General features: G+C 37.7%; 1 protein-coding gene across 1 annotated transcript in view; it reads right to left on the reverse strand.

Moving 5' to 3' along the window:
- The window catches only part of LOC117394926 (vasoactive intestinal polypeptide receptor 2-like), a 71,982-nt gene extending 52,381 nt beyond the window's left edge, over positions 1 to 19,601 (reverse strand). Inside the window, exons 1-2 of the mRNA XM_033993688.2 lie at positions 19,265 to 19,601; positions 4,049 to 4,151 (exon numbers count right to left, since the gene is read on the reverse strand). Coding sequence (XP_033849579.1) covers positions 4,049 to 4,151; positions 19,265 to 19,315 — 154 coding nt within the window. The 5' untranslated portion in view covers positions 19,316 to 19,601. The remainder of the gene's footprint in view (positions 1 to 4,048; positions 4,152 to 19,264) is intronic.
- Between the last annotated feature and the right edge of the window lie 2,054 nt (positions 19,602 to 21,655).

Here is a 21,655-nt window from a genome sequence, read left to right on the forward strand (position 1 = left end):
GGTATATATTTCAGGTCACTTTGACAGTCTGTTTATGATAATTATAACGATGATGTAGCTGCAGAATATGGTGCATCTGTGAAAGACTGCGAATTCTGCGGGAGCCTGCAAATTCCGCTGTTTCCAAGGAATTCCGTTATCCGCAGATTTGAACTGCCTCTAAGGATGACCACATGGCCAACTGACAGATCTGTACTTGAATATAATGCTCATTGGCTGCTGTAAGAGCCTCGGGCCGCTGGGAGTTCAAGGGATGAGGAAGACGGCTCAGGCTGTTTCTTACACCTACAGTCTGTGAGTCCTTTTTTTGCAATGTATTCTTTTTTTTTTTTTTTTTTTTTTTATAAATTTAGTCGTTGCCAATTATTTTGTTATTATTTTCTCCCAATTTAGAATGGCCAGTTATTTAGGCTCAGCTCACCGCTACCACCCCTGAGCTGACTCGGGAGGGCGAAGACAACACACACTGTCCTCTGAAGTGTGTGCCGTCAGCCGACCGCTTTTTTTCACACTGCGGACTCACCATGCAGCCACCCAAGAGCTACAGCGTCGGAGAACAACGCAGCTCTTGGGCAGCTTACAAGCAAGCCCGCAGGCGCCCGGCCAGACTACAGGGGTCGCTGGTGCACGGTGAGCTGAGGACACCCTGACCGACCTAACCCTCCCCCCCCCTGGACGACGCTCGGCCAATTGTGCGCCGCCTCCTGGGAACTCCCGTCCACGGTCGGCTGTGGAATAGCCTGGACTCGAACTCGCGACGTCCAGACTATAGAGCGCATCCTGCACTCCACGTGCAGCGCCTTTACTAGATGCGCCACTCGGGAGCTCCCCTTGCAATGCATTCTTAAAGGAATACGTTCTTCATATATAATACTTTCTCTAGTCCGTCCAGCTTGCTTACTGTCTGTATTTTCAGTGTCTGGGTTATTTACAGCGACCATTTATTTAAATAGAGCTAACCAAAGTTTAAAAACCCTTTTTATAATTTGTATTTTTTTGCTGCAGTCTGCTCTTGTGACCTACAGTATAGGTACCAGTGCGCAGCATAATGTTTAAATAAAGCTAAAAAGAAGTAAGGATTTGATAAGCACTCCTTTAAAGATGCTCATATGTCACAATCCTACACAGCCATTAGTGTTAGTGGAGCCAGTGTATCTGGGAACTATTAAAAGAAAGAACTTGTAGCTGGAATGGATGATGATGTATATCATCAGGATTCTATGTCCTTCTTCCTTTTGAAATCCTGCCCTAATGTTGTTTTAAGGGTAGGGACTGTGCTTTTGCTATCCACGTAAAGTCATTTTAAAGTTGACCAGAGTTGTATAAGTGTTCATACAGTATGCAATACACCACAACAGTAATGTGTTTTTAAAGTATTTTAACATGTGGGCCAAGGGGTGTTTCTTAAGAATTCAAGATCTGCTCGCTTGTCAGGAAAACTATTTTCTCCTGGAACATATTTTTCATCATTTTTTTTAATTAAAAAATGCATGCAGCTATGTCTCTTTTCTGTATTTTCTGGCAGAAAAAAAGCCACGTTTGTTTTTCCTGTTGACATGTTTGCACAGTTCCAAAGATCAGAAGTGTGTCCTGCTCTTCTGTGTGTTCTATTCTCGGAATCCTAGGACCCGAATTACAAACGTAGTTTTTTTAAGGACTGTTTTATAAACACTCTCTTTGGTAAAACAGTGAAAAAAAGACAATAAACTAACAAACCCTCTCTAAAAAAGATTGCATGAATTGCAAACTTGATTTAATGAATCAAATTGGTATTAAAAACAGTCCCTTACAAAACATTCCTTAAAAGAGCTATTTCTGGTTGTGTAAGTGTCAGCAATTAAAATGATCAACATGTTAACCCAACGGAAGGAATTTAGCACATTATGTTTCCAAAAACAGAAATGAACAACGTAAGATAGCTTTAAGAGCAGCTTGATATGGGTACCTTAACTAATCTATTATTTTTCTTGTTTAAATTTGCTTTACATTTCACCCTGATGCCTTTTTAAAACTCATTAAGTTTAAAGACATGTCTTCTCTCTAAGGGCAGCTGGTACACCAGAGTGTAACTGATGCCCTTTCCCCCTGCAACACTGCTAACCCTATATGTGTTCAATACGTTACATCTTACTGATGGATTTCGTACATCCACTCATTCTAATTATTTCAAAAAAAGAGATTCAAACATTTTGTTTCAGTTAAAAAAAATTGTAACAGTACATTAAGTGTATCTAATCACTGTGTATTTACATAGCAGTTACTTAGTAAATACATGTGCACTTACACATAATTACAATGTTATTATACATAGTTGCAATGTACTTAATGTGTACAATCTTACATCAGAAAATTATTAGGGTTAGGTTTAGAGCTAGGGTTAGGTATATAGTTTGGGTAATGTCAATTGTAACTATGCATAATAACATTAGAATTATGTGTAAATACACATGTACAGTTGTCCCGCGTTATACCGCCCCCCTTTATAACGCAACCCTTGCATACCGCCAGCTATTCTCTCTGAACAAATGTCACTGTGACGTTAGGCCACAAGCAGGAAGGAAAACAAAGGCAGGTACTGCAGGGCAAAAGACGTGCCATGCGCCATTTATTTAAGTAACAAAAACAAATAAAATATTTTAACAAAAACAAATAAAATATTTTAACAAAAACAGTGCTCACAGAGCAAAATAAATATTCAAACAAAAACAAATCACAAACACAAAACAATAGGTCAGGCTGGGCAGATCGCTTTCACTGATCCTATGTTGATTTCTTAAATTTTCTTTTCTCCTTTTTCTCCTCGCTCTCTCACGTTCTCTCCTCTGAACACCCACCCAGAGCAGGGAGAACTACCGTGGCCTGCAGGAGTTTATGAATTACGTGTGACTGCTGGCTAGTTTAACAATGCACTAGCCGACAGCCACACATTACCAGAAGGTTTTTAATGTGGATGGGGCTTCCCATCCACGCTACAAAACAATACAAAACACACAGCTTCACCGTCATATAAACAAATCATAACAATAATAATAATAACAATAACAATACAACAAAACAAATACAAAATAATAAATTGCACAGGGGCAGAGGGGTACCGCATTCGAAAATAAACAAATACAAAAAACGCTCCTTTTATGGCAGGGCTTTGCCCCGCCCCATTTCCATGTACAGGGCTTACAGTCACCAATATAAAAACAGTGCTATTTGTACCCGTTATATTGCCACACTGTTGTCCGCCACCCGCCAACTTCCCCAGCTAAGCAAACGTAAATATAAGCATTGTAGTTTCCTTCATTGTAGCGTCAGAGAAATAATCATGGTCAATTAAAACAACAAAGTTATGCAGTTAACCTTTGACTAGCTTTCCTAATTCGTTGTTAACTGAACGTTCATACCAATGTCATCGACACTCCCGCTCCCAAAGCAAAACAGAAAGTACAACATGGCGAGTCGACCCTACATTTAACACCAGAGCAAAAGAAAAAAATCTGCATGTATGCATCTGAAAATAAGAAAGTCAGAAAGACATTGCAAATGTTTTCTCACCAAAGTGAGGCATAAACTGTTAATCGAAGGACAACTGGAGACATTCTAATGTATAAAAACAAATGGCTTACCTTGATGGAACGGGTCGATTTGATTAACCTGAAAAAGGCTTGACGCACTCTGAAATAAGTGACTTTTAAACGGTATAAAGAGGGTTGACTGTATTTTCTATGTAACCACTATGTAAATACACATTAATTATAGACACTTGATGTAAAGTGGAAGTGTCACAAATGGCATAAATGTGGTACAAAATGGCATTTGTTGAGTTCACAAACATGAGTGGAAAGGACGGAACTCTGGGGAACCTCTTTGTATTCTGTGGGCGGAACTCTGGGGAACCTCTTTGTATTCCGTGGGCGGAACTCTGGGGAACCTCTTTGTATTCTGTGGGCGGAACTCTGGGGAACCTCTTTGTATTCCGTGGGCGGAACTCTGGGGAACCTCTTGTATTCTGTGGGCGGAACTCTGGGGAACCTCTTTGTATTACGTGGGTCCTCACCTTTAAAGTCTGGTGGCTCGAGCCTTTTGAGATTTTCAAGGCATTCAATCTTTTCTTGACGAATCTCCAAATGAAACCGACATTCTGGGTGGATGCCATTCACCTGTTAAAGATAACAGCAGACCTTTATTATTTTGACCACAGTTTAGTTTAAGGCAGGGCTGTCCAGAGGATGGATCCTGTGCCGTATATGACTCACTGAGCTCCACAACATGGCGCTTTTGAAGTACCCCAGGGTGTTTAATGCAAGGACAATCGGTACTGTAGTTCTAGGTAGAATGTTTTGTATGACACTGTGAAAACTCCCTGGTAATTGGTATGGCTCTTATACAAGAAGGTTGGTCATTTGTGGTGTGGGGGTTGAACCATTGAACAGTGTTTTTAATAGATTTTTCTATATTGACATATTATGATGTTACAGTAAGATTATCTTTACTAAAAATGTAAAACATATATAGTATAGGATGCTGTAACATACAGTCTGATTTGTTTTTTCAGAGTCCACCAAATTTCATTGGGCTTTCACAGATAAAATTAATGGTAAATCCCATTACTGGTTCAGGTATACGCTACATGTAGCTGTAGGCACTGCTGCCACTTGAGCAACTTACAGTGTCTATAGAAAGTCTACACCCCCTTTCAAACTTTCACCTTTGTTGCCTTATAGCCTGGAATTAAAATGCATTAAAATAGTTTTTTTTTCATTTATCAAAATATTCTAGAAATTTGTAGAAAATTAATTAAAAATAAAAACTGAAATAGCTTGGTTGGATAAGTGTCCACCCCCCTTGTAATAGCAATCAGCTGTGTTAAAATATAGTGATTCACATGATTTCAGGATAAATTCAGCAGTTCCTGTAGGTTCTCTGTGCTGGGTAGTGCATTTCAAAGCAAAGACTCAACCATGAGCACTAAGGCGCTTTCAAACGAACTCCGGGACAAAGTTGTTGAAAGGCACAGATCAGGGGATGGGTATAAAAAAAATATCAAAGGCCTTGAATATCCCTTGGGGCACGGTCAAGACGATTATTAAGAAGTGGAAGGTGTATGGCACCCCCAAGACCCTGCCTAGATCAGGCCGTCCCTCCAAACTGGATGACCGAGCAAGAAGGAGACTGATCAGAGAGGCTACAAAGGCTACTTTGCAAGAGCTACAGGCTTTTATGGCCAAGGCTGGTCAAAGTGTGCATGTGACAACTATATCCCAAGCACTCTACAAATCTGGCCTGTATGGTAGGGTGGCAAGAAGGAAGCCATTACTCAAGAAAGCCCACCTTGAATCCCGTTTGAAGTACGCAAAAAAACACTCAGGAGATTCTGTAGCCATGTGGCAAAAAGTTTTGTGGTCTGACAAAACTAAAATGGAACTTTCTGGCCTAAATGCAAAGCGTTATGTTTGGCGCAAACCCAACACAGCGCATCACCCAAAGAACACCATCCCTACTGTGAAGCATGCTGGTGGCAGCATCATGTTATGGGGATGTTTCTCATCGGCAGGGACTGGGGCACTTGTCAGGATAGAAGGGAAAATGAATGGAGCAAAGTAAAGAGAAGTCCTTGAGGAAAACCTGCTGCCCTCTGCAAGAAAGCTGAAACTGGGACGGAAGTTCACTTTTCAGCATGACAACGACCCAAAGCACACAGCTAAAGCTACACTGGAGTGGCTAAGGAACAAAAAGGTAAATGTCCTTGAGTGGCCCAGTCAGAGCCCTGACCTAAATCCAATCGAAAATTTGTGGCATGACTTGAAGATTGCTGTCCATCAACGCTCCCCAAGGAACTTCACAGAGCTTGAACAGTTTTGTAAAGAAGAATGGTCAAATATTGCCAAATCTAGGTGTGCAAAGTTGGTAGAGACCTATCCCAACAGACTCACAGCTGTAATTGCTGCCAAAGGTGCTTCCACCAAGTATTAACTCAGGGGGGTGGAGACTTAACCAATTATGATCTTTCAGTTTTATATTTTTAGTATATAATTTTTTTCTCAATAAAAAACTTTTTCCCCTTAACAGTGTGGAGTATGGTGTGTAGATAAGTGGAAAAACATCCTCATTTAAATGCATGAAACTCTGAGGCACTGACACAACAAAATGTGAAAAAAGTTCAAGGGGGTGTAGACTTTCTATAGGCATTGTATGTACTGTGAGACCATGCAAAAAGTTCTGCCCTCTCAGATAAGAGCATGTAGTGCTTGCTACTCTTAATTACATAGCATTTCTGTCCCTAGAATGAAGCATTAACACAGTGTTGGGTAACAGCATGGTGCTCACACATTTAGTGTAGGTTGTGAATATTCTATATTCATATTGTACATGCATCATTTAGTTTGGCTTGTTAGCTATTAAACGTGGTACAATTACAGTGCTTTAATAGATTCATAGATCTTGATTTGATATATATGGTCAGAGTCAGTGGTTGGAAATTCTGGCCTGTGATTGGTTAAAAACTCATCAAATGAGGAAAAAAAATTGAACTATTGCCCTAACATCCTTACAGCACCGAACAATAGTCTCTGTCTGTCATGTGATTGGTTCACATCACTGTTAGTCCCGCCCCTTTTCAAATGAACGCCCTCCACCTCCAAAAACAAGATAAAATGGCTGAATTAAAAAACTGCAGAACGGTGATTCTGTGACTTAACAGAAAACGAATTACAAAACATACTACAAAAGAAACTCGTGGTATGAACTTCAAAAACATTTTCTGTTACTTAGTTATTTACTTATGTGGTATCAGCTATATTTAAACAAAATACTGTAAAGCCATAAATATTTGTGACCAAAATATTTGGCTAATCACACTCATAAAACCTATTTTGCTCCAGAAATGTTGGTGACCTGTTGCCCTGGTAGTAGTATATTACTTTGTTATATGTACAGCACTAAGATATTAGTGCCAAAAATATCTTAGTGGTGTACATATGTTTCTTGAATATCAATTGATACATGATGCGTATGTTGTGACATCAATAGTCAAGGCTAGGACTGAAATCAAACCCGCCTGGAGAAAACCTTTCCATAGCAGCACATTTTCATCAAGAAAAGAACATAGCACAATAATCCCCCCACTATATCTGTCTGTGTATAGGCTATAGAAGACAAGATATTGAGTCAAGGTGTTCTGTGAGCTTGCTTTATGCTATCTGAACAAATCCTGAGGAGATTGCCACAGAACATATCGATATCCACCAAACAGCTTTGTTGCTTAAAATAAACTACGACGATAGAATAGGCCGCACAAGGCAGCAATGGTCTAAATACTGCTTTTCGTTAACTCTATATTAATCCCACTGGTGTTTTCCCCACAAGGAACCACCTTATATAACATCTTCCCAGTTAAATACAGTAAAACAGTGGTTAAAAGAGGTTGCAGATGAAGCAGGGTTACAAGTTTTAGGGTGGTGTTATTAAGATCTGCCACTCTTTAGATCAAGAGATTATTTTATTATGTTGTACTGTTTCTTTACCTGTGTTTACAATCATTCTAGAGTATGTGATTCTTATTGCAATTACTCAAATACTGTGCTGTTTTCTGTATGTCTCTATTAAGGGACGTTGACCTCAGGAGTTCCTTTTCAGTTTTGGTTTCCATAGACATACTGTTTAAAATATAAGTGTAACAGGCAGTGTTGTGTGATACGTGCAGTGCACAGGCTCGCCGGCTCACGCCAGCCTCCGCCCTGTTACATAGGCCAGCTCTAAAGTGTGTTTGTTTTAGTAGGTGCACAGCCAGAGCGAGGCTCTGTCAAGTTTTTCTGTTTCTAGCTGGTGAAATGACTGTAAGCACTGTAAACTACAATCAGCATGAAGTTTCTTATAAACCCTGTGGAAATCTGATAAATGTGCTCCGTTTCTGCTGCTTTCTCTGTAAAGCTGTTCCAGTAAAATGAGACTTGATATCTACAGTACTGTACATATCAACATTTAAAGCAAGGGCATGTCGTTAATTAAGAAAGAGGGAAAGCATTTTTGTTTCTAGACCTAATGTACTGACCTTGATTTACACTAGCTCCCATTCATATATGCTTCATGTTATTTTATTTTTTTATCAGTAAATAGTATTATTATTATTTTGTTTATTTAGCAGACGCCTTTATCCAAGGCGATTTACAGAGACTAGGGTGTGTGAACTATGCATCAGCTGCAGGGTCACTTACAACAACATCTCATCCGAAAGACGGAGCACAAGGAGGTTAAGTAACTTGCTCAGGCAGTGTTTGCTCCAGGACTTACAGACTGAGGGTCAATGTGGCCCCCTCTCAATTTTGGGGGACATTTTCTTCAGTGAGGGGGTCAATATGTTTGATTCAGAACCAACCACCATTTCTTATTTTTGTTTGTTTTAAATATGCTGTCACAAGGCTGGCTGGTAGTGACACGTCAGACCCGGAAGAAACACACAGACAGACGGTGGTGATGAGTGAAACTGAGTGCAATGGCTGCACTCAGCATTTAATAACAAATAAATAAAAAGGTTGAACAAACAGAAAACAGGATACGGCACTTTACACCAAAATAAAAAGACAAACAAAACGTACTAACACACAAAACATGTGGACGAACGTTAAACAAGTACCGTGCTGGCACTTCCAGCACGCTGTAGCAATTGTTATTTCACCTTAACTGTATTTCTCCTTTCTCTCTCTCCCGTTCTCCACTCTCGAACACCCAACCCCGAGTGAGTGCTACGTGTCTCTATATACAGTGCCTTGCGAAAGTATTCGGCCCCCTTGAACTTTGCGACCTTTTGCCACATTTCAGGTTTCAAACATAAATATATGAAACTGTAATTTTTTGTGAAGAATCAACAACAAGTGGGACACAATCATGAAGTGGAATGAAATTTATTGGATATTTCAAACTTTTTTAACAAATAAAAAACTGAAAAATTGGGCGTGCAAAATTATTCAGCCCCCTTAAGTTAATACTTTGTAGCGCCACCTTTTGCTGCGATTACAGCTGTAAGTCGCTTGGGGTATGTCTCTATCAGTTTTGCACATCGAGAGACTGAAATTTTTGCCCATTCCTCCTTGCAAAACAGCTCGAGCTCAGTGAGGTTGGATGGAGAGCATTTGTGAACAGCAGTTTTCAGTTCTTTCCACAGATTCTCGATTGGATTCAGGTCTGGACTTTGACTTGGCCATTCTAACACCTGGGTATGTTTATTTGTGAACCATTCCATTGTAGATTTTGCTTTATGTTTTGGATCATTGTCTTGTTGGAAGACAAATCTCCGTCCCAGTCTCAGGTCTTTTGCAGACTCCATCAGGTTTTCTTCCAGAATGGTCCTGTATTTGGCTCCATCCATCTTCCCATCAATTTTAACCATCTTCCCTGTCCCTGCTGAAGAAAAGCATGCCCAAACCATGATGCTGCCACCACCATGTTTGACAGTGGGGATGGTGTGTTCAGGGTGATGAGCTGTGTTGCTTTTATGCCAAACATAACGTTTTGCATTGTATGCCATTTTGGTTTCATCTGACCAGAGCACCTTCTTCCACATGTTTGGTGTGTCTCCCAGGTGGCTTGTGGCAAACTGTAAACGACACTTTTTATGGATATCTTTAAGAAATGGCTTTCTTCTTGCCACTCTTCCATAAAGGCCAGATTTGTGCAGTATACGACTGATTGTTGTCCTATGGACAGAGTCTCCCACCTCAGCTGTAGATCTCTGCAGTTCATCCAGAGTGATCATGGGCCTCTTGGCTGCATCTCTGATCAGTCTTCTCCTTGTATGAGCTGAAAGTTTAGAGGGACGGCCAGGTCTTGGTAGATTTGCAGTGGTCTGATACTCCTTCCATTTCAATATTATCGCTTGCACAGTGCTCCTTGGGATGTTTAAAGCTTGGGAAATCTTTTTGTATCCAAATCCGGCTTTAAACTTCTCCACAACAGTATCTCGGACCTGCCTGGTGTGTTCCTTGTTCTTCATGATGCTCTCTGCGCTTTAAACGGACCTCTGAGACTATCACAGTGCAGGTGCATTTATACGGAGACTTGATTACACACAGGTGGATTCTATTTATCATCATTAGTCATTTAGGTCAACATTGGATCATTCAGAGATCCTCACTGAACTTCTGGAGAGAGTTTGCTGCACTGAAAGTAAAGGGGCTGAATAATTTTGCACGCCCAATTTTTCAGTTTTTTATTTGTTAAAAAAGTTTGAAATATCCAATAAATTTCGTTCCACTTCATGATTGTGTCCCACTTGTTGTTGATTCTTCACAAAAAATTACAGTTTCATATCTTTATGTTTGAAGCCTGAAATGTGGCAAAAGGTTGCAAAGTTCAAGGGGGCCGAATACTTTCGCAAGGCACTGTATACTGTTGTGCTGGGATTCAATTACTAATTAATTATTCACTTGAATCCCAGCACGTGAATTAATTATGTGCAACCCTGTGCTCACATATTATTACATACTTTAAATGCACGTGAAGTGATGTGCAATCCCGTGCCTAAATATAATTATACAATTTAAATACCACGTGAAACACAGACCCGTTTATATCCCGTGTACCAATCTCTATACACCAACATTAACACACCACATGCAACATACAACATATAACACACAAATGCATACAGGGGCGGGGCACATTGCCACATATGCCAACAGAGTTTACTGACTTTTTGTTTCTGAAGAACAAAAAATAAAACTGTAAAGCTGTAGATACAACCAAGTTGTCTCTACAATACTCACTGTCACTTTTGTGGAAAATATTGGGAAATGTGTCACAGTGATGCTGGTGTATCACTGAGTAGAGGATATTTATTGTACCAGATCACATTAGAACAGGGTTTTTCAATCTTTTTAAGCTGCATACCCATTTCCAAATAATGTACTCCACCGTGTACCCGCATCGGAGATGGTCATAATAAAATGAAAACAGAAAAAAAGGTCTGTACAACAACACGCACAAGCCTTAGAGTGTGTGATGGATACAATTATAAAACTTACAGTATTATAATGGAAAATATATATATATATTATATTTACTTTTGTATAAAAATAGTCCCTCAAACAGGTTTCTAGTTGTTGGAAACATCAACATCATTTTATTGCAATTACTAATTAAAATCAACGAAGCCTCCGTGCTAACCTCAATCACTCAGAAATGACATACGACTATTCTGTGATAGCAAATGGCAATCATGTATTTTTATTGATAATACAATTACAGAAAAGAAGGCAAAGAAAAGTTCACTATCCACCCATCTCTACAGGTGACCTCATTACGAAAACATATTATTGGCATTTTTAAATTCTTGGTGACTAAAACGTACAGTACTGATGCTAATTAAAAAAAATAATAATAAAAAAAATGCTTACCTAGTATCAGTGTGATGGATGTCCCTGCTTGTTACCACACAAATCACTGATGATGACAGGGAAATTGGAGAGAGCTTCAGTCGCAAGACATTTTTGGCGTTTTTAATCTCTGACGCTATTTTGTCTTGATCGCCCTTTGCTAGTAATGTACTGGTATTGAGCCAACAATCCATATTTTTTTTTACTGGATTGAAAGCTAAAAACTCTTACTCTCACACCAGACTTAACGGCTTGTCAAATTAGACCGCATGGCAATACGCCTTATTCACGCAGCGGCCATGTCTGGTTGAAAACGAGGCTTGGTGTGCGAATAACTGTCATGGCCGCCGCAGCTACTCATAATATCACTATGTGGATGAAATCTTTAATATGTGTTCCTCAAATAAAAGTTGAAGAAATTGATAATTGGGCAGATAGTAATGCGAGGATTCCGAAAAACATACAGCAGAAAGGGTACAGCAATTGGATCGAGGGTTATATTCATGAAGTAGAAGGTAAATTAGCAAGCGCATTTGTGATCGGAAAGTGAATAAGCTACTAGCCTATACTAGATTCATAAAATATGTTTAGATCTCTCAGTTTTAGTTAGAGAACGTTTTCTTTAATTAATATTGATGTTGATATCAAGCATCTGTATTGTTTCACGTTTATTGGTTTGGTATAAGCATGTCTTGTTTTCTAAATACAGTTAAGAGGCAGGAGAATGGATGTAGCATTAGGGCTAAGGCGTTGCGGTTAATGAAAAAGAATGAGTCACCTTACAGGGTTCAGGTAACACCATATCCAAAACCTAGGCTTGGTTTGTTTCTCCAAGTTTAGCTCTGTTCAATTATTAATCCCATTATTAAGATTCTGTTCAGTTGTATACTAATCTGCTGTTCCATTAGCACATGCAATGTTTTGTGTGTAGAACAAGTGTAAGTATAATAATAAGGTAAGTAAAGACATTTTAAAAACAAGAATCAAACGTCCCTCTTTCTGTTATTCCTGTACAGTTTATTTGGAGTTAATGTAACGTTAAGGATCTCCTTTCTGACCAAGTACTGTGTAACTCAAGCACATTTTTTGTTAACTCACGTTACTAAATGTTTTTGTAATTTTGTTCAGTTGTGCTTAATAATGACTCTTTTAGTACACTCGATGTGTCATATATACATTTTTTTTTTTTAATACAAACTGGGCATTGCATCCCACAAGACACATTCCCTTTAGTATCCATGCATAATCTCAAGCTTCTGCATCTTACTTATTTATTGATTAGGACTGATTGGAAATGCTCATTTGGCTCCCGGACAGTATAACTGAAATGTAATCAAATTTGTGACTATAATGAAGAATATGTACCTTCACACAGAAATGAAAGTTGAGATTTCTCTTCAGAAAAAAAAAAAATATATAATTAAATAATAAATGTACAGAATTTGGAGTTTTAACATCTAAAAAGGGCAAATGTGCACTGGGTTACTTCTTAAATCAGAACCACAAAAAGGAACGCAACAGTGCAGCGCCATAACTTCTCTCCACTGCATTTGGAGATATCAGCGACCAGAAGCTAGCAACTGCACTCCAAGCCTCGTTTTGAGTCTGGCGTGAATAAGGTGTATACTTCGGTTTCTGGTTGGCCATACATTCTGTATTTTGAAATGAACCAATAGTACTTAAGTTACAATAAACTTTTAATCGGGTCATTAAAAAAAAAAAATATCAACTTGCTGGCATGAACGCACACAGGAAATATAATGAGTTAAGACTAAGCTTTTAGGTTTTTTTTTTTGTTTTTTTTTAATATGTATTTTTTTGTTTTTTTTTTATCCCAAAGACAGACTGCATTAACCGCCCAACTGTTTATATGACATTTAAACATCAGGGCTTAATTAAAACGTACATATTTGTAAATTAGTCATATGTGCACTGAACGCTCTGTCAAAGGACATCACTCTGGTGATAGCGATTAAACGTTGATTATGTAGCCAGGCAACCAGAGGGAAACATGCGTGTTGTAGTTCTGTCGAGCTAGTAAATAAAAAAAATTAAATTAAACTACAACCGGCAGAACTTCAAAAGCGCATCACGTTCTGGCTGTCCCTTTAGAACTGCAGTGCTCTCTGACATTCGCGTCAGACAGCGTAACGACATGAAGCTGACGGCACTGATGTACTAAGCCTCACGTGTACTTGTGTATTTATGTTTTTTGTCTTTTAAATATAACAGGTATGTGCCTCACTTTCCCTCATTAATTCCTCCCTAAGGTATTCTCCGTTGTGTTTTGTCTTTAATTTAGTTAAATTCATATTTATTTATTTTTTATTATACATATAGTTAAGGTAGGTGGCCATCAGGTTATTAGCTGCTGCTAGATGGGTGGGTTTATATTAATTTGTGTTGAAGTAATTAGTTAAATTGCCATTTTGTGTTTGTGTGATTGTTGTTTACACTGTATCATTATTATTTATTTTACATTCTCTCTGACATTCGCGTCAGACAGCGTAATGGCATGAAGCTGACAGCACTGATGTACTAAGCCTGCCGTGTACTTGTGTATTTATGTTTTTTGTCTTTTAAATATAACAGGTTGAACTAAATAAAATAGAGCTGGTTTATTGGACTTGAACAACCTGGACTGGGTTCATTAAGTGAAAAAAAAGCTACACTTACTGTAGTTTTGCAAATTAGTTGAAGTTTTCTGCACTGGGTTTTACATTTAACCTTGGCAGATGTTCTCAAAATGGGAGTCAACCCACTGAAAGTCTAAATCCCCTTTCGCGGAACCTACCTGGGTCAGGACCCAGTGTCATGCGAGTCGGCTACTTGAGTTCACACTGCTTTTGATAAAGCAGGTTGACTTGGGTGACAGACACAAGTACACAATGCGCGTATCAATGCCCTGGAAGCAGCTTGTTACGGACATTCCATCAAGCTTCTCTGGATTGAACCGTCAGCCCAAATGTTGATTAGAGCAAATGTGTCTTCATCCCTACTGCAGTCTGGCTCATGGTGTGTCTCAAGCAACAAACTTATGACTAAACAGAAGTGAAACCTTCACGCAGTCGTGGCTGTCATGAATGGCCATCATGCATTTTGTCTTGCTCATCCCGGGTCAAAGCGTGTCGACCCACATCCTGAGGTGGGTCGCTGGGACTCAGGTCAACCCAGGTATGACCCAGGTACATGGTTTCACACTACGCGGGATTGTGACCCAGGTAGCCAGAACCAGGCTCCGGAACCGGGCAGGAGTGCCTGTGTGAAAGGAGCTTTAGTGAAGTCACGCTATAATCACACCAACTCTGCTTACACAAACATATAAAAACAAACACAGCTGCACAATAAAAGTGAGCACTAAAATAATTTCTGCTCTGTCACCATGATGTAACAGCTGCAGTGCATTGATACAGGTCTATAGAAGACAGCAGACACGGTAGGCTTTAAAAATAAATAAATAAATAAATAAATAGAAAGTGTTCAATATTCAAAAGGTTTCAGTGGATTCCATATGGAATTGCCCAGCTCGATGGAGGCACTAGTCCAGACACTGTGACAGACCGATGCTTTTAAAAGGGAAAAAGTAATTGTTGCTGTAGTCCCAACGCTAGTAACAAACAAAAAGTCAAATATTATTTGAAAATATTTACATTCTTTGGCAGAAAACAAATACTATTTGAAAATATTTAAATATACGTAAGTTATTGGAATCTATCTATCTATCTATCTATCTATCTATCTATCTATCTATCTATCTATCTATATATATATATATATATATATATTCATCTATTCCCAAATAGTTACTGAATAATCAAAAAACTAAAACCTAATTATTACCCTAAATGTATAATTATATACCAAGTCTTGCAATTACCACATGGTGGTTGAGGAGGATTTCTAACAAGGAAAATGCTAAACATGTTCAATAACTTCAAAACAGGCCAGTAAACCAGTGGTTAAAGATATTTCATTGTTTTCAAATATTTACCCACTGAAATAAAATGTTCAAATATTTCAATTAATTGATCAAATTAAATCTAATTGCAAGAGAGCAGTTTCCAAAAGATAACTGAGTGGTTAACAAGGACAAGGCTTAACCTGCTTAGAATGCAGGATACTAATTAGGCTGCTGTATGTTACAGTCACATATTTATGAAGAGTTTAAAGTATTTCAATGCATTTCAACCACTTTAAATATTTTCAAATAATAGTTACTTTCTGCGATATGTATTTAATAATTTTCAAATAATAGTTACTTTTCACAAACCATATCTATAACAATATTTATCCCAGGTCTGCTGTATACACCATTTTATAAATATTCAAAATTACAAACAGGGATTAAATGTTTGTTTGTTTGTTGAAAATGAGTGCCAACTCTGCACTGAAGTATGACTACAGAAGTGTGCAGCCAGTTTTAATTTCCAGGTATGTCAGAAACAACCCAAGCATATATACATACATACATATATATATATATATATATATATATATATATATATATATATATATATATATATATATATATATATATATTAATCAGTTAGTCGTACAGCTAGACTTTATCGGAAAAAAAAAAAGAAAACACCTTGGCAATGGAAATAAATCCTAACATGCAATTATCTTTTAATTACATTTTATGACTGTCTGTGTGTACCAAAAAAAATATTGGAAAAGCTGCCTCACAAGCCTCATATGCAGTACAGTATGTGGCCGGACAGTAAAACACAAGTGTGCTTTTGTACAATAAAATAGCTTTTCTCATTTCAAAACCGGTTGGGAAATCAGGGTTAATTTGTGATCTTAATTTTAATTTCTGTTCTTCTCAGCTCTGCTCAAGCCATATTTATAATGAAAGTACTGTGGATATCAAATTATATTATGTCACCTCGCCCCACTCAATAAATAAATAAACAAACAAAAATCAACTAGTAATGTAACAGGAGTTTGGGCAAACACACACACGATTGTGTATTATTGTGTTGTAAGGCTACATGCTTCCTTTAAATTTTATTTTCTTATTTCCAATGGTAACATTTCTCTGAACCATGTTGATTACTAAGATTATGCCTGCCAACACTAAAGATACCAGTCCATAGTTTACTGAAAGACTCTGAAAAGGCACTTTGGATTGTAGGTGAATCTGTTTTCAGCACTGCAGTTTGCATTTGTGTGTTTCTTTTCTTGTTATAACGACAGCAATCTAAATGACTGCAGACACTACCATATATATATATATATATATATATATATATATATATATATATATATATATATATATATATACACACACACACACTGTATATATTGTAACATAGCTGTAGCAGGGCACAGAGAAACAGAGACTGGGTAGCAGCAGCAGCAAGACGGACTGTGGACTGTAGAGTTGTCATGGGTTGTATTGTGTGCCTGTGTATTGGTCTGTGTTATGCCTTCATTTGAAAAAAAATGTATTTGTTGTTAATTGTATATGCCTGCATGTCTCCAATCAGGTCTGCAAGGACTGGATTTAGATGCCGTCGCAGTGGCCTGGTTGTGTCAGTCTGTCGTCTGTTCCAGTCCTATGTGTTTCATTTAATAAAAAGACCTGCATGTGTTTCATTTAATAAAAAAAGACATTTGTTTCATTTAAATGCTGTTTCCGCTTATATATTACTACACATTTTACAGTTTAGTGTTTTTATAGTTATGGATGAAAGTTATACCAAAAAAACCCCCAAAAAAACAGCAAAGACAGAAATATCTTTCATGTTAACGGACATGAATTAAACACTGTCCCGCTGCTTCTTGTGCTTGTGTTTAAATTAACCCAACTAAAAAAATGTAAATAAAAAAAAGTGGGGGATACATCTGGCTTTAGAGCAGGCTAATCCCACACCTACATTTTGTTGGCTATGGTGTACACATTAAATCAATTCAATCTCTTTAGTACACAAAGTTTACAGGCGCAACGTTAGCACAGAGAACGGCCCCCGTGTAATGACCCGTGTAATGTTACAAAGTGGTACGCTGTCACATTGAAAGTGGTACGCTGTGAGATTTTGGTACAGGTGCAATCAATTGCGATGTGTTTTCCTATTGTCAAACAGAGGTACATTTACCATTAATTATACATTTTTGCAAACCATTAATTATACTTTTTTTTTGTAAACTTAAACTGGAAACGAAAATCAATTTCTCTATGAAAAGCAAAAAAAAATTCATGACGAACAAGACAAAATGAGCAGTCCACTGCAAAGTTGCAGAAGTAAAAAAAAATGTACAAGACCCAATGTAGTGCATCTGATAAATATCCGCACACTGTTTTCTTAATGGTGGGAAAATACGATAAATTAAATTTTAAAAAAAGATGAAAAAGACCGAAAACAGCATAGCATACCAGATTTGAATGGGCACTTCCCTGCTTTCTAAGCTGAAGTTGTTTAGAAGTTGTTTAGGCATGCATCAGCAAAAAGCAGTGGGCTGCGTACCACTTTTTACCCGCGTACCTGAAAATAACACTTCACCGGTAGCAAAATATGACATAAGTGTCAAATTTTGCTACCTTGCCAAAATCTGCTACCTGTACCAAAATTAAAACAATCCATCAATTCATCTTAGTAATTAGATAGAGAGTAGTTTGAAAAGATTTAAAAATATACATCAAGGCTGCAGTGTGGAGTAGTAGTTAGGGCTCTGGACTCTTGAGCAGTGGGTCGTGGGTTCAGTCCCAGGTGGGGTACACTGCTGCTGTACCCTTGAGCAATGTACTTTACCTAGATTGCTCCAATAAAAAAAATAAAAAAAACTGTATAAATGGGTAATTGTATGTAAAAATAATGTGTAAAAAATAATGTAATTGTATGTAAAAATAATGTGATATCTTGTAACAATTGTAAGTCGCCCTGGATAAGGGTGTCTGCTAAGAAATATATAATAATTATATATATATATATATATATATATATATATATATATATATATATATATATATATATATATATATATATATAATGTTTATTCCACATGTAATAATTCGTTTTATTTTAAATATAGACTGGTGTTAACGAACTTACAGTGTACTATAGAGCTAACTGTACGCTGACCACACATTCTTTACATTGAAGCGCAGCGTTTTCTTTACACTAGTATAAGAGATATTTCCTGCTATGTTGTCTGTTAATTATTACATTATTTTTCAGCGTACAGTTAGCTCTATAGTACACTGTAAGTTCGTTAACATCAGTCTGTATTTTAAATAAAACGAATTATTACATGTGGAGTAAACATTAACTTTACAAAACACGTACTTTCTCATCCAAAAAAATAGGTAACCGTTTCTGATACGCGATCTCGGTCTTAATGAAAAATGGTCTGGGCATGCGCAGTGCTTAAAGTAGGACCATTGCTAGGTAGCATAAATTGAAGAGACACGGGATTGCATTTGCTGGGTTGCACGAGTAACCAGCGGCTGGATACAGCAATTAACAGTACCGTGTAAACACAGTCAGGAGTTGCATGTGCACTGGTGTGGTCGGTTTTAACACATCATTGAAATGGTGTCAACAATAATATGTGACTTGTTCTGGACCAAACAGAATGAGTTTATTTTAATGAATCACTTTAATAGCAGGGCGTTGCATAAAGATAATGTAAATTGCAAATTATTACAAACGACTGATTTACTTGTTGTATTTATAACATTTACAAAATACAGTAGTCTACCTTAAAGCCATTGCCCACGCAAGATTAGCAACAACTGGGTACTTTATTCCAAAATTGCCGTGTAGAACCTAGACTGATAAGACTTTCTTTGTCAATGAAGGTTAAGAAAATGGGTTTAAACACCTGCCCATCTCTCCTACAGTGTAAAACGTTATAAAATAAATACATACAAATAATAATGTATACACTATACTTACAAAAGCCAGGCACCCGAATTTTAAGACAATGATAATCAGTATGTTCCTCATTCTGACATCAGGGTCAGCCCTCCAGAATGCGAGTACTCCGTTCAAAAACCATCCGCCTCAAATAATACAAAATTTAAAAAGAAGAAAAAAGAGGCGAGTTGCTTCACTTGCGCACGATTTAAAAATAATAATAATAATAATTATGTAAACTGCAAAGGATTTACACATAAGACAAAAAGAAAATGCGTAACAGCTCCAAATGCAATCAAACTACTGACGCCCGGTCAGAAGTTGTAAAGTGCTCAACTGCAAGGCAAACTATTTTGATCCTGTCACTTGTGCAGTCAGATGTCTCAGAGATTGTCAATCTGGACTAAGCAGTCAAATGTGTTCCATCAAACAGAACAGGCAAAACCACTGAGACGCGGCTTTTATAAGCAGCAAGCCCCAACTTCCAGTCTGACAGAACTCGTCCTCCAGCCCATCTCTTTAACCATCTATTGGCTGGTTAGAAATGAAAGAGCAATCGTGTTCCTGTACTAGGCTGTCTCCAAGCCAGGGGTCTGCATTTTAATATGAAACATGCCTATTGTATTGTATTTGCGTTTTATTATTAATTTGAATCCCTTATCTACAGCCAAATAGCAACACTACCGTGTGCTTATTGAGGAAATGTGCATAATTTAATCGTGTGTAAATAGTTACAAAATTGGTATAGAGCAGGTGTGTAAATATAAAGATCCTTTACTATTTACACCCTCGATGTTAATTATTTATTTGTACCCCAGCCCCAATTTGAGCCCAGGTTGATTTTTATTGGTGTAATAAGAGGAGGGGCATGACATGCAATAGCTTTTTGACACTGACCAGTCAAAACCAACTACTGTACTGGCACACCGAATGGGTACAAAAATAGCTGTAGCTTTGAAAACATTAAACGGGTGTTGTTGGCTAAAAGAAAAGCGCGCTGTGTTTCGAAATGTCAGTAGTTCTCATTTAGGCTACACGTTGTTAATCAATAGGCATCTGATTGAGTTCATGCTGGCTATTTAAATGCTGAAGGTCACTAGAATACGATGTGAAAACTCACTCGGCGATGCGGTGCAATCAGCGTGAAAAACAAAAGCGAAACTGTACACAGTTTTTAATTAAGATTGCTTCCAATGTATCCATTATTTATGTTGGTCAAACAGAGCATGTATGTACTGTACATACACCTACGACAAAACATAGACCATTATGATATCTAATTTTTAGACAAATACTTTTAGTAAGACGATACAAAACTATCCAATTTCGTAGAGGAATATCCCTCATTAGAATGAATATGGAGAGAATAGAAAATTAGTTATTCTCTCTTTCCAGATGCATGCTCCTGCTACAGCTTGCAGTAGAAGATGAAGAGACTGGGGGAAATACGTTTTTTTTTTTTTGTCATATTAATATAATTTTACAGGACACAGATAGAGTTTTTTTTTTTTTAATATCCCCTTTGGTCACGATTTTTTAATGATATATTTTTAGAAATGTTCAAACAGTTTGTGTGATTTGTATGTTCAAGAAGTTGCCTTGCCCAGACCCCCCCCCCAAAAAAAGATATATGCATGATAAAATAGATATAAGATAGGGATATGTGAAGGAAAAGAAACGGGTACTATGCCTACAACTTTAATGTTAAAGAAGTTTTAAAAGTCAAAGGCGTAATTTTGAATCTGTTATTTCAATTTAATTTGAATACACAATATGCACTCTACTTGTAAAATGTAAAAATAAATATCATGTTTATATCCAGATGAGGTAATACCGGCACATTTCATTTTGAATTCTACCAACGGATATCCCTAACAATGTCATAATAATATATTATTGTGTTCCCTGTTTGTATTACTGAGCGTGACTGTGGACTGGGAGTGTCTGGCATGCCTTTATCCTCTGCCTGTGTAATTCCACCCAGTAATGGCAGCTGAGAGTCACTCACAGGTTGTACAGGGGACTCCCAATGCACTGGGAAGCTTCCAGCTCTGCTCCCTTACCTGGTGTGCAGAATAAACCCTGACTCGATCATACTGTGCTGGCCTGGTATTTTCACTCTTAAAAACGTTGTTTTTTTTATTCCACGCATCAGTGTGCTATGTTTCATTAAGAACCCCATTGGACCATTACAGGACATCGTGGATCAGCAATCTGTAAATGAAAGGATGCTTTAAAGTGGTTACAATGACAACAAAGACCCTGTTGACCAGTTTTGAATGGCAATAAAACCCTCATCTGGCATTACCTTGGTAGTTGATCTTGTCTGATACAGTACTACGAGACATCAATGCCCACAACAGGGTTCAGTGGCATAAATAACGTTAGGTTACTTACTGTAACCCTTGTTCCCTGAAAGAGAAGACGACC

The sequence above is a fragment of the Acipenser ruthenus genome, chromosome 3 (genome assembly GCF_902713425.1).
Source record: "Acipenser ruthenus chromosome 3, fAciRut3.2 maternal haplotype, whole genome shotgun sequence".
In the NCBI taxonomy this organism is placed as follows: Eukaryota; Metazoa; Chordata; class Actinopteri; order Acipenseriformes; family Acipenseridae; genus Acipenser; species Acipenser ruthenus.